At 39.3% G+C, this 10,963-nt stretch overlaps 1 protein-coding gene across 1 annotated transcript; it reads right to left on the bottom strand.

The window, feature by feature from the left end:
• Positions 1–4,708: 4,708 nt before the first annotated feature.
• LOC118738422 (homeobox protein bagpipe-like) lies at positions 4,709–6,869 on the bottom strand. Its single transcript, XM_036469355.1, has 3 exons — positions 6,197–6,869; positions 5,465–5,955; positions 4,709–5,331 (listed from the first exon to the last, which is right to left on the bottom strand). Exons 1-3 carry the CDS (start codon positions 6,822–6,824, stop codon positions 4,861–4,863), a joined length of 1,590 nt encoding a protein of 529 aa, XP_036325248.1. The 5' UTR covers positions 6,825–6,869; the 3' UTR covers positions 4,709–4,860.
• Between the last annotated feature and the right edge of the window lie 4,094 nt (positions 6,870–10,963).

Raw genomic sequence — 10,963 nt, 5'->3', positions numbered from 1 at the left:
GAATGAAAATTTTATTATTTTAAAATCATTTTCAAGTCAGCTTACAATGTGAGTATATTCTTTTTACAGCTATTGCTGATTACATAAGTCTCTTACAAAACAATAAATAAAAAAAATTACCGATCAAATAATAAGTTTTTTGACAATACAACAAGTATTGGAAATATTAGCATAGTAAATTTACAAAAAAAAAGTACTACGTTAATGGTCGCATGGGGTCAGCACTCAAGAGAGTAGCGACACATGTGATGACGCCGATGTTCTGGCCGTGACTAATGGTGATTTCGTTTCTACCAAAAAATTTTGCCCTCTCACGGTGCTTGATGTTACACTCAACCCTGTGAAAAGGCATGTTTTGGCCTTCTTGTCCTTGTCCTCACTATTTCATCACATTATCATTTCAAGCAACCATCTGACTTTCAGGGCACCCATCTCCCCTGACAAAACTTCAAAGGGCAGAAAAGGTGCCTTTTTTGCCTTACAAGAGAGTGAGATTTTATGAAACGAATACAAATTTTTTTCGCCCTTTGCCTTTCATTTTGAATCGAACACGAAAAGAGAAAGGGGCAATGAAAAGGCGACATTTTTTGGAAGAAACCAAATCACCATAATTTTCTTACCCCGCGGAGAGTTAGGAAGCTGGAAAGAGCGCGAGCACGCTCCAAGCACTCCAAGACATTTTTTTTAACTTGAAATCGTCTTGTTTAGGGTTAATCCTGGGACACCTTTTAATTGATGAAAATTAAAAAACCACAACATGAAATTAATGAGTTTTTATATTTAAAGACCACAATTTTTCGCATTATACTTGCTTCTTTTCGATTGCCTTGTATTACTTTCAACTTAATAAAAAGAGTATTCGCAAAATAATCAGCGATTAACTTGGTAAATGAAAATAAGGTCGGCAGCATTTTTTAATTTAATGTAACACGCGAAAATATCAATTTTTTTTTTTTTTTTGGCACGGAATTCACCTGGCCAAAAAATGTAAAAATCTGGTTTTCTTAGAGCATTTTCGGCCTTCTTTCACAATAAAATAAAGCAGTTACCTATACTCTACATTATCTATGTGTTTTCGGTGCAAAACTATTTGCAACGTAGGTCTTTTTACTAATTGAATTTTCAGGTAAAATTATTATTTGTTTAGTTAGAGATGAGGCTCATTTTGAAAGCAACATTGTAAGCTATTCATATTCTTTCTAACTCAAATAGGCGCAGAAAAAAAAATTACAAAGAAAAATAAAACAACCCGAAAATTATATTCTTTCAAAAAGGAACGAGGCCAAAAGAAGCAAAATAAGAAGCTAAAAGAATAAGAAGGTTTTCGGGTTAAATAATAGAAATATATTGGAATTATTTAAAGTATTTTTCTAGTACTATTATTATCCTTCAAAATGCACTCTAGAATGGTGCTATAAGATTTTTCCTTTTCGAGCTCCAGCTCTACACAGAAAATTACTTCTGAAACGATCTACAGCTGCACAACTACAGAGACTTTCAAATCCGTATTCATGTTCATAATTTCTTTGGATTACGTGCCAAAACGTATTTATGGTACTTATTTCGTAAAACAGACTAATAGCTATTTAAAAAACCCAATTATAACGTTATCGCTACACATATATCGCACAGGTAACGTAACAGTTTTTTTTTTAACGTAACAGTCCGACAATTTTTTGCAAATATTGACCTCAAAATTAATTTTATCAGTTCAATAAATACGTAGTTCTTGAGTTCCATCCTTAAGCTAAGAAACTGTGTACCAACTTTTGAAAATACATAATATAAGAAGAGCAGACTTTTTCGATAATATAAAGCAGCTTTTGAAACAATCAGAACACCTAAACAACAAAATACTTATGCTTTCAGATGCAAGAAAAAAACTATCCGAAAGTTGTATTCTAGCGAGTTTCAGCGGTAAGCCGAAATGTATTGTAACAGTCGTCGTTTTGGGCCATATGATCATTTAATTTAATTTATAGAGTCTGCAGGCATCGGAATATATTTGTAATAAAATCGTATAATAAAGGAGCAATTAAATTGTAAAAAATAATAATAACAAGTTATGATATTTCGGGCCCCATAAGAAGCCCGGGCCCGGAGCGATTCACCCATTTCCCCTCTCGCTCTCGACGGAGATGTGTAAGGGAAGCGGCGTAAAATTCTAGACGCCATAATTGAGACGCCATGTTGAATTTCTCAAAAGGCCGCAATGTCTTAAAAAAAATTGGCCATCGTACTCTACCGGTTGACGTGGAACGTCCCATAAAAATTTAAATAAACCATTCGGTACATTGGGACGGTATTTGCCATTTTTCAGTAATTTCTACTGAAAATAAGAACTGTGTCTGGATCGAGAAAACCACGCAACAAAAACGCGCCGAAAAACTTTACCCAGCGGTGGAGTGGAAATGAATTTTACGCCGCTTCCCTTACATGGATATCGTTACCTTAATACAGAAAAGACTCATATAGTCGTTGAAATGCAAAAAAATCGTAACTAACTAACATTTTTTATTGCTCAAAACGACGTGCGGACTTAAAATTCGATGAAATGCATCTCAATAAATCAAAAAAGGAATTTTGATTTTTTTACTTAGTTACGGCTTTTTTTATTTTAGCGACGATGTGAGATAGGGCCTTTCTATATTAAGGTAACGATATGTAGCTATGTATGTTCAGCACGTTTCCTGTCGTGATATACACGTCGCCAAAAAAATGTCCGCATAAAAGTAGCGGAGAATGAAATTCTCTACGCCATTCACATTTAAATATGCCAAGTATGTTCAACAGGAATTGTTGGAAAATGGCGAAAACAGTTTACCAATTTTTCGCACTTTTTGATATTAGTTACAATACTTTTTTTTTTCTTAAAAGCCTTAAATATAAAAAATGTTGCATATTATATTCTCTACAAATTTGTATTTCACTTTTTTTTACGAAATATGCAAAATTAGTTGCAAATCGCGAAAAACCCAAAAAACCTTACATCCAAGATGGCGGATTGTTCCCATATGAAATTTAGGGGCAAGACTGTGAATCCATATTCTACGTGCCAAACAGAAATAACCCAGCAAAAAATCGGTAATCGGTTTTAGTGGTAAAGTGTTCTAGAAGGCATAGCGTTATAATGCCTTCGAATTTTTCTGCTTCTTTTAGGCATTGCCAGTAATGTAAAGTAGAATGTCCTACAATATTTTATTTATTTCGCTTCTTTGTTTCATTTCGGGGAATGCAAAGTAGAATGTCCTATAATATTTCTTTTTTAATTCGTTTTTTTGCTTAATTTCCGGGAATGAAAAGTAGAATGTTCTACAAAATTTTATTTGTTTCGCTTCTTTGCTTCATTTCAGGGAATGCAAAGTAGAATGTCCTACAATATTTTATTTGTTTCGCTTCTTTGCTTCATTTCAGGGAATGCAAAGTAGAATGTCCTACACTATTTTTTTTTACTTAGCTTCTTTGCTTCATTTCGGAGAATGCAAAGTAGAATGCTGCATCGTAGTCAGCTGGAAAATAGAATGAATATCCAAAAATTCTTTTTCTAACGTTACTTTCTGTGGAAATTTGTCTCGCATAAAAGTCATGTTTAGCTTTGTTCAATTTGCAGCGAAGTTGAAGTCAGTCAATGAAGTGAAGTACAAGAGTGAGGAAGTACAATTTTAGCTTTATTAAATATGCATGTATGTACATACCGATTTTTAAGAAAATCTAAATACCTAAATACATACATATGTATGTATAAAATCTGATTTATAAAATTTTAATTAATTTTAACGTTTTAAGACATTTTCAGATTTCAATTTAATATAAATAAGTATGTAAATACTTATCTAGGCATTCTACATTAGTTTCTCTGTAAGGCATTCTTTGTTCGCTTCTCTGGATTCTGTTTATCCATGCGTTCTCCCTTCATTTGAAGGTAAGGCTGCGTGTAAGGGCTTACCTCCAATGACATGCCCATGTTAAAATAAGGCCTTCTTGAAGCGAAAGGGTAAGCGATTCCCATCGCCTAGCTCGTTTCCACTTTTGTTTCTGTGGTAATCGTGTTTTTTGCTGGGAAACTGCGCCGAAAGTTATGAACTACAAATATTTTTTTTTTAATTTTGAGGTAACATTTTAAGGTAAAATTGCAGCCTACTGAAATTTTTTGTTTTGACTATCGATAGCCAATTTAACAGGCCAGATTCTTGTTTTTGTACGAATCAAGAATTAGAAATTTTTGAATTTAAAATGTTCGATTCGTACGAAAACGAGAATACGGCTCTAAATTTAACAACACAAAAAAAAACTCAAGAAAAAAATTTAAACTCATACAAACGTTATAGATTTTTGATCACTCACATCCCTAAACAAGTACACTGTGCGACGCTCCAGCTCTGAAAGTATTCAACTTGGAACCCGCTGGCGGTAGCAGAGGAAGAGGGAGGCCCCCACTGCGATGGCATTTAAAATTGGTGTCAGTTGGCGCAGAAGAGAAACTACTGGCGCGATTTGTTGAACGCGGCCAAAGAATTTATGTACAGTCGAAGAGTGCACACAGTATATAAGAAATATTTAACGAGCTGATTTTATTCAAATATTTTAACTTTTTTTTTATTTTTGAAAATTTTTTTTCACATGTAGCTGAGTCTAATACACACTAAACTAAGCAACTGACTAAAACTAAACACTTTGCAATTACATTTTGACATACATATCTACATATTAACATATTTGTATGTAAATACACAACTAAACCGATTAAAACTTTCACTATCACAAATTTTGTTATTGATTTAAATGGCAATTTGCTAATTTTTGTGTAACTCTTTGATATTCCACGCTCGCATCAAAAATCTCTTTACTTTCTCCTTGAACTTAATCTATTTCCACATTCTCATCGCAATCCTCCGTAGTGGCAGAATGTGTTTCGGCGCCGCTTTCAACATCACCCGCTGACATTGCTGGTGTAAATACGGCGCTAACAGCCACAGCACTTCCGGGCGGTGGCGGGCTGGAACACGATCTCGATGGACTACTGCCATCTCCGCTGCCATGGGCATTCATATGAGTGGGTGACGACGAGGCTGACGAGCAATGAATATAACGCATGCCATGCTCCATTTTAGCAAAGTTCAATGCATTTTTCGTAGTATCAATACAGTTGTTGTTATTGTTGTTGCTGTTGCTATAATTTCCAGCTGCTTGTGCACTAAAGTTGCCAGCAATCTGCACATTCGCCGGCTGGCTGGGTGGCGGAATGGGTTGGGGCATTTTCGCTGCTTGTGTATAGAAATAGGGAAACGGTACTTGAGGCAGTGAAACGCCCACACCGTATGCCATTTGTAGCTGCAATTCATAGAAGAACAAATGGACATCTTTAGTTAGTGACATTTTGATTAAAAAATTCTTTTAAACAAAAAAAATGTTTTTCATTCAAGTAACATACAGAAGTTTCTAATATAAAAAAGTTGCCGCCTACCTGATGACGATATATGTGCAACAGCGCAGGGTCAATGCCATGCGTCGGCAACATGTGCGCGTAAGCGGCTGCCGCCGCTGCCGCTGCCGCGCCACTCCCATCTTCACGCACCAGCACCTGCACCGGCACACGCTTGGTGGCAGCGCTCATCAGCGCCGCTTCATGCTGCTGAATTTGCTTGCGCTTCGTTTTGTAGCGACGGTTTTGGAACCAAATCTTCACTTGCGTTTCGGTCAAGCGCAAGCTCTTTGCCATTTCTGCGCGTTCGGGACCGCTGAGGTAGCGCTGCTGCGCAAAGCGTCGCTCCAATTCGAAAACTTGTGCGTGACTGAAAGCGGCGCGCGAACGCTTCTTGCGGCTCATTGAGCCATTGAGGCTATCTGCATCGTGCAGTGAGGGCGATGTGTTGCCACCACAAGCGCTCGAGGTGGCCTTAGCCGAGGCGCCGCTACCATAAAGCGACATCAATGGTGGAGGCGGTGACTCTGAATCTGTGCAAGGGAAGAGCAGAAGAGGAAGGGAATATTGTAATACTTTTACTTACAACATATATGTTTACATACATATATAACAATAGCACTGTGGAAAATTTGTTTGCGCTAGTTTCGGAAAGTTGGACGCATTGCATTAGCGCACAAAGCGCCCTACATACAATTACACAATGTGTTTCGCCGCTTGCGCTAATGCGAATGTATCATTAAAATGCTTTTAAAACTTTTCGCTCGAACTCACCTGATTCATTATTGCTACAGCGTCGCATGTCAATGGGGCAATCGCGACCGCCAACCAAATTTCCAGCGCCAATATAACCGAACTTTCGCGCTAAATGATAATCACTGTGATTGTTATTGTCCAACGTCGCCAGGTAGTAGGGCATATAATCGGTATTTTCACTACCACTACTAACAACACGCGTTGCGCCACTGACACCACCACCGACGCCGCTTCTACGTTCCATTGATGTTTGAGCGGAAAATTTCGCAACTGCTGCGCGCATCTCACAAATTGGACTGGGATTGTTCGAGGAATTACGCGAGGAGGTATTTTCTAAAGTGGCGCCTAATTTGTAGCCATTGGTTTCGGCAGCGGCAATGTGACAACAAGAAGCGGAAATTTTCAAATCTGTTTTCACTTCGCGCCCCTTATTTTGCCGCGTTTCGGTGGCCGCTGCTGCCCCCGCGCTCAGCGCCATTTCATCGGTATCGGAAATGCGCTGTCTAATTTGTTGTTGTTGCGCTGCATTTAGTCCACTATTATTGCGCGTTAAAATGTCGTTTATTGAAAATGGCGTTGTGAGTGCTGCCTTGCTGAGACCCACCAATGCACTACCACTGCCACTGTTCTCCAAATTGGCCAACATTGCAATTTTTCATTCACCAAATTTTTCGCTTTGTTTATAGGTACTTTGGCTCAATTTCACTTTCTAGCTGTTTTATTTTACGGTTTATTCTGGTTAAACACTTTTCGGTTATTTTCTACAAGTCACTTGTCTTCTACTTCCCGACCTTTGACACGTCCGTTAACGTCTACGTATGCGACACCATTGAATAAACTCACCACGCACAGTTCGATTTTAAATAATTCGATCACACTTGCTAGTCAGCAGCACTCACTAGGTCGTTCGCAACCACTGTTGGCACTGCCGCCACTCGGCGTCTCGATTATATGGCACTCGAGTGTTTTCCACCGAGTGACCCTTAAGTTATATGGTAAATAGCGTAAAATGTTCTATTTTTATGCAATGCCCAGAACTCGTTTGTATCAGGCTACAATAGCATCTCGCACTACACTGGCCCCACTTTGAGTGCTTTCTTAACTCAGTAGCTGATTCGTTGGTTCGCTGTAGCGCTCATGCGCCGCACAGCGTCTCTGACATCTTTGCTTGCGTGGCTATGGTTTGTGGCGCTTGTGCCGTTCGTGGTGGTAGTGATGGTGTTGCCAGTTGATTGGCTGTTGGCGAGCATCTTTTCTACCTCAAGTGATTTATGAGTGCAATTATTGCTGTTAGTATGCAATATACTATGTACTTTTGTATGTACATATGTACATAGATTAATACGTGCATTATATGTATTGTCTTTGGTCACCGTGACCAAGTGGTTAGAGGTGCGTACTTCAACCTGGTGGGACTTAGGTTCGATTTAGTTTCCGATTCTTGATCCGAGCAACCCCAGTGGGGGGTTTCGGGGATTAAACTACGTGTCACGCAGGAGGGGTGCTTTAATATGGCGCATATGTATGTATAATATGGCGTCTATGCATTAAAACACCCCCCGTGGGTCCGCCACTGACTGACACCTAGTTTAACCTCCAAAGTATTGGACTTGCCTTTTGGATATCCCAAGCTCAATTTCCTTACTTCCGTGGAACTACGATTGAGTATTACTTAGCGGGACTGTTCCCCAAACCCTTTCAAATCTGCACGGTGTGCGAATAAATTAGGCCAAATTACTTGGTGTTGAAAGTGCTCAGGTTTCTTTCAGGTCTCTCAAGTCACCGTTGCCAAAAAACACTCTATTATAATCCTAACAAAGCACAAGAAGTGTTCCGCTGGAGAATATCATATGTATATGCCGATAAAAATTAGCTGTTCGTACCAAGATGAAGGAATAAACCTATACACCTCTTTTATGCTATATGGCTTCCTCCACTTAAAATTTTTTTTTTTTTAATTCAAAAAAAAATCCAAGTCTTTATCTCTCGAATGGCTTGCTCGATATTGGCCTTAAGGGCCTGAATCATTAATGGATTATTCGCATAATCGTCGACACTGCTGATGACACGATTATCAAATTTGGCGCGCAAAAGATCGATTGGGGCATGGGCTGTGTGGCATGGCGCGCCATCCTGCTGAAACCAAAGAACGCCCATGTCCACGTCTTCAATTTCCGTTCACAAAAAATAGTTTACCATACCTCTATAGTTAACCGAAATAGCCTTGCCAGCATATTCAAAGCAAACTGGGCAAGATTGACCACCGCAGCAAAATCCTCACCAAACTGTCATTCTGTGAAGCGAAGCCACGTGTGGGTTTGGTTGGTTAACAAGCGGAAGGTAGTGCGTTGGGTCGATGAGATCAATATCGAGTCAATGTTCCAGGACTAAGTCGCACACTTTCGGCTACGGCAGCCACATTCTCGTCAGTTCGCACCGTATGAACCCGTGATACCCGTGATACGGCGTTGAAAGTTGTCCTCGAATTTGAGCCTCTTCATACACACCATAGCGCAGGTCGCCAAAATAACTCGAATAAGCTTTTATAGAGAGGAATTTGGTAAAGGAAAGGTCATTACCCCTAAGCATGGAAAATCGACGGTCTTCACTCCATAGCATAGAGATAGCATAGAGAGATAGAGCCATAATATTTGAAAGGAGGTTTAAAATAGAACTATGCTACAAAGTAATCTGGAGCATCTCTGCTCAAAAGCTCCACAAGGAATAGAGGCTGGTATTTTGGTACCCACGACCAGGATCTGTTTTTATTTGGAGAAATATTCGAGCATTTTTCAGACGGTGGCCTACGTCATTTCTCTGTGCGCCGAGCTACCAGTATTAGGAAGGAAGGAGGGTAATGCACTAAATGGTCCCAATTGGCATAGCCCAGTAGGAGAGAGCCAGCCAAAGAATATACTGGTACGGTATAACAAGAGGAGATTCCAGAACTTACTCAAAAGAAGATTGGAGTGCTAACAAATATCCTTAAAGGACAATGTAGATTAAGAGGATATCTGCATAAGCTGGAAAAATGGTCGAATCGTCTTTGTCGGTTCTGCGAATTGACCAGGGAGACACCCCTGCATATGCTCTTTGATTGTGATGCCGTCTGAAGAAAGCGTGAGTAAAGTCTAAGCTCGACATGGTCACAGATTAAGCGTTCAGGCTTAGCGAACTCAACATCCTTTTATATATTAAGATCTCTGCCCTCAGAAAATTCTAGTTAACTCCACGTTGTATCACACCAGAACCCATTTGGTAGGCCTGAAAATGGCCTTCATAGCATCTGCGCAAATCAAGACATAAATTGACGGTATGTTTAGCAGCGCATCCAAATCAACCTTAGATGTTGTACGGAAAGTTCACTTATAGCATACGTATGTATACGGCAATGTGGCCCTTTGAAGTTTGTTAAGCAGATTTCCCACGTCATTGGTTAAAAGTCTGCTCCACCAAGACAGTGCTATATAGCTGATGAGTCTCATAAGCGGTGGCAAACCCCATGCCACCATAAGGACAGCCCTACGAACTCTGCACGTGATATATTGTCCCGCAAAGAGATCCCGTTTGGAATGAGATTAGCCGTGGCGCAGAAACCAATTTTTACGAAGCCATTTTTCACTGCACTAGCTGCGCTTCATGGACACAAAAGAGGAATCGGCCTCCTCGTCCTCGCAAACTCTCAGCAGCGGAGTGTTTCGAGTGTCATCTCTTCTATGTCATCCCTGGAGATCGTTGACAGGTAACTACTTACCGACGGATGCCCAATGTAAGCGAATGGTCCGGCTCCTCTAGAATTTGCAATTTTTGGACACGTCAGAATCCATTAACCTGCCGAACTGCCCAATGTTTCAGGGGATATCCGTACAGTCCTTTTTTCCCGAGTCGCTCCAATGCCATTCGTTCCACTCACACCCGTGGATTTACGTCGCCTTTAATGATAAGTAAGCCTTACTGCGGATAAATTTCGAACATCTACTTTTTAGATAGTTATTTATCCGTTCCCAATTCGTGCCCTGCTCCAATATTTCCAATTCCCTGGACGCCCTACTAGGAAGGGACAAGGGGCCCTTTAGTAGATCTCCCCGACAAGGTGCCATGCCGCCTTATACCATAGTAGTTCCGGTTCTTGACGTTCTATTTTAAAAAATCCTTTTCATAAAATTGCATTCATTCAATGCAGGTTAATAATAAAACCTTATTTAAGTCTATTTGCGAAACATCAGTTACAATATCGGAGCAGGTCACATAACAAAAAAACATAAAATATGCGCCTTCTCTTGTTAGTATGATAAAAGTGTTTAACAAATGATAAACAAATACAAAAATTTGTTTGTACATTAAAATTTTAGTGAATGTCTACACACATACATACATACACACTTTGATGGCGCTTAAATTTTTAGCTTGCACCTGATTGGACGCACATTAAATGGTAAAAATGGTTTCCACTGAGCACAAAACTGACTACTCGACGCGATGCTCGTATTTTGAGTATCGCAATTGAGTGAGTTTGCTTGAGTGGTTTGGATGTTTGCTATTGAGTACTCTCATTTCAAGCATTTTTAATGCGATTGTGACCACAGAATGAGCTATCAATTTTAAAATTACAAACATGACTATTCAATTACTTATACTGAATATACGTATGTATGTATGTATGTAAATTTTACTAGTTACCTACGTGCGAAAAGTTTTAATTAACTCAACAGATTTGTTAGTTTTGAACTGTGTATGTATGTATGTATTTTAAGTTTAATTTTATGTATTACAACTGAAAAAAAA

This window comes from Rhagoletis pomonella, unplaced genomic scaffold (assembly GCF_013731165.1).
Source record: "Rhagoletis pomonella isolate Grant_MI unplaced genomic scaffold, Rhpom_1.0 Rhpom_scaffold_00004, whole genome shotgun sequence".
Lineage (NCBI taxonomy): Eukaryota > Metazoa > Arthropoda > Insecta > Diptera > Tephritidae > Rhagoletis > Rhagoletis pomonella.
The sequence above is the reverse complement of the archived record's forward strand: the minus strand, read 5'-3'. Positions and strand labels throughout refer to the sequence as shown.

Excerpts from the sequence above, each read along its gene's own strand:
- LOC118738422 (XM_036469355.1), bottom strand. The coding sequence starts at position 6,824 with ATGTTGGCCAATTTGGAGAACAGTGGCAGTGGTAGTGCATTGGTGGGT. Across the intron at positions 5,956-6,196 it reads CTGTAGCAATAATGAATCAG|ATTCAGAGTCACCGCCTCCA; the intron begins GTGAGTTCGAGC and ends TCCCTTGCACAG. Across the intron at positions 5,332-5,464 it reads TGCACATATATCGTCATCAG|CTACAAATGGCATACGGTGT; the intron begins GTAGGCGGCAAC and ends TATGAATTGCAG.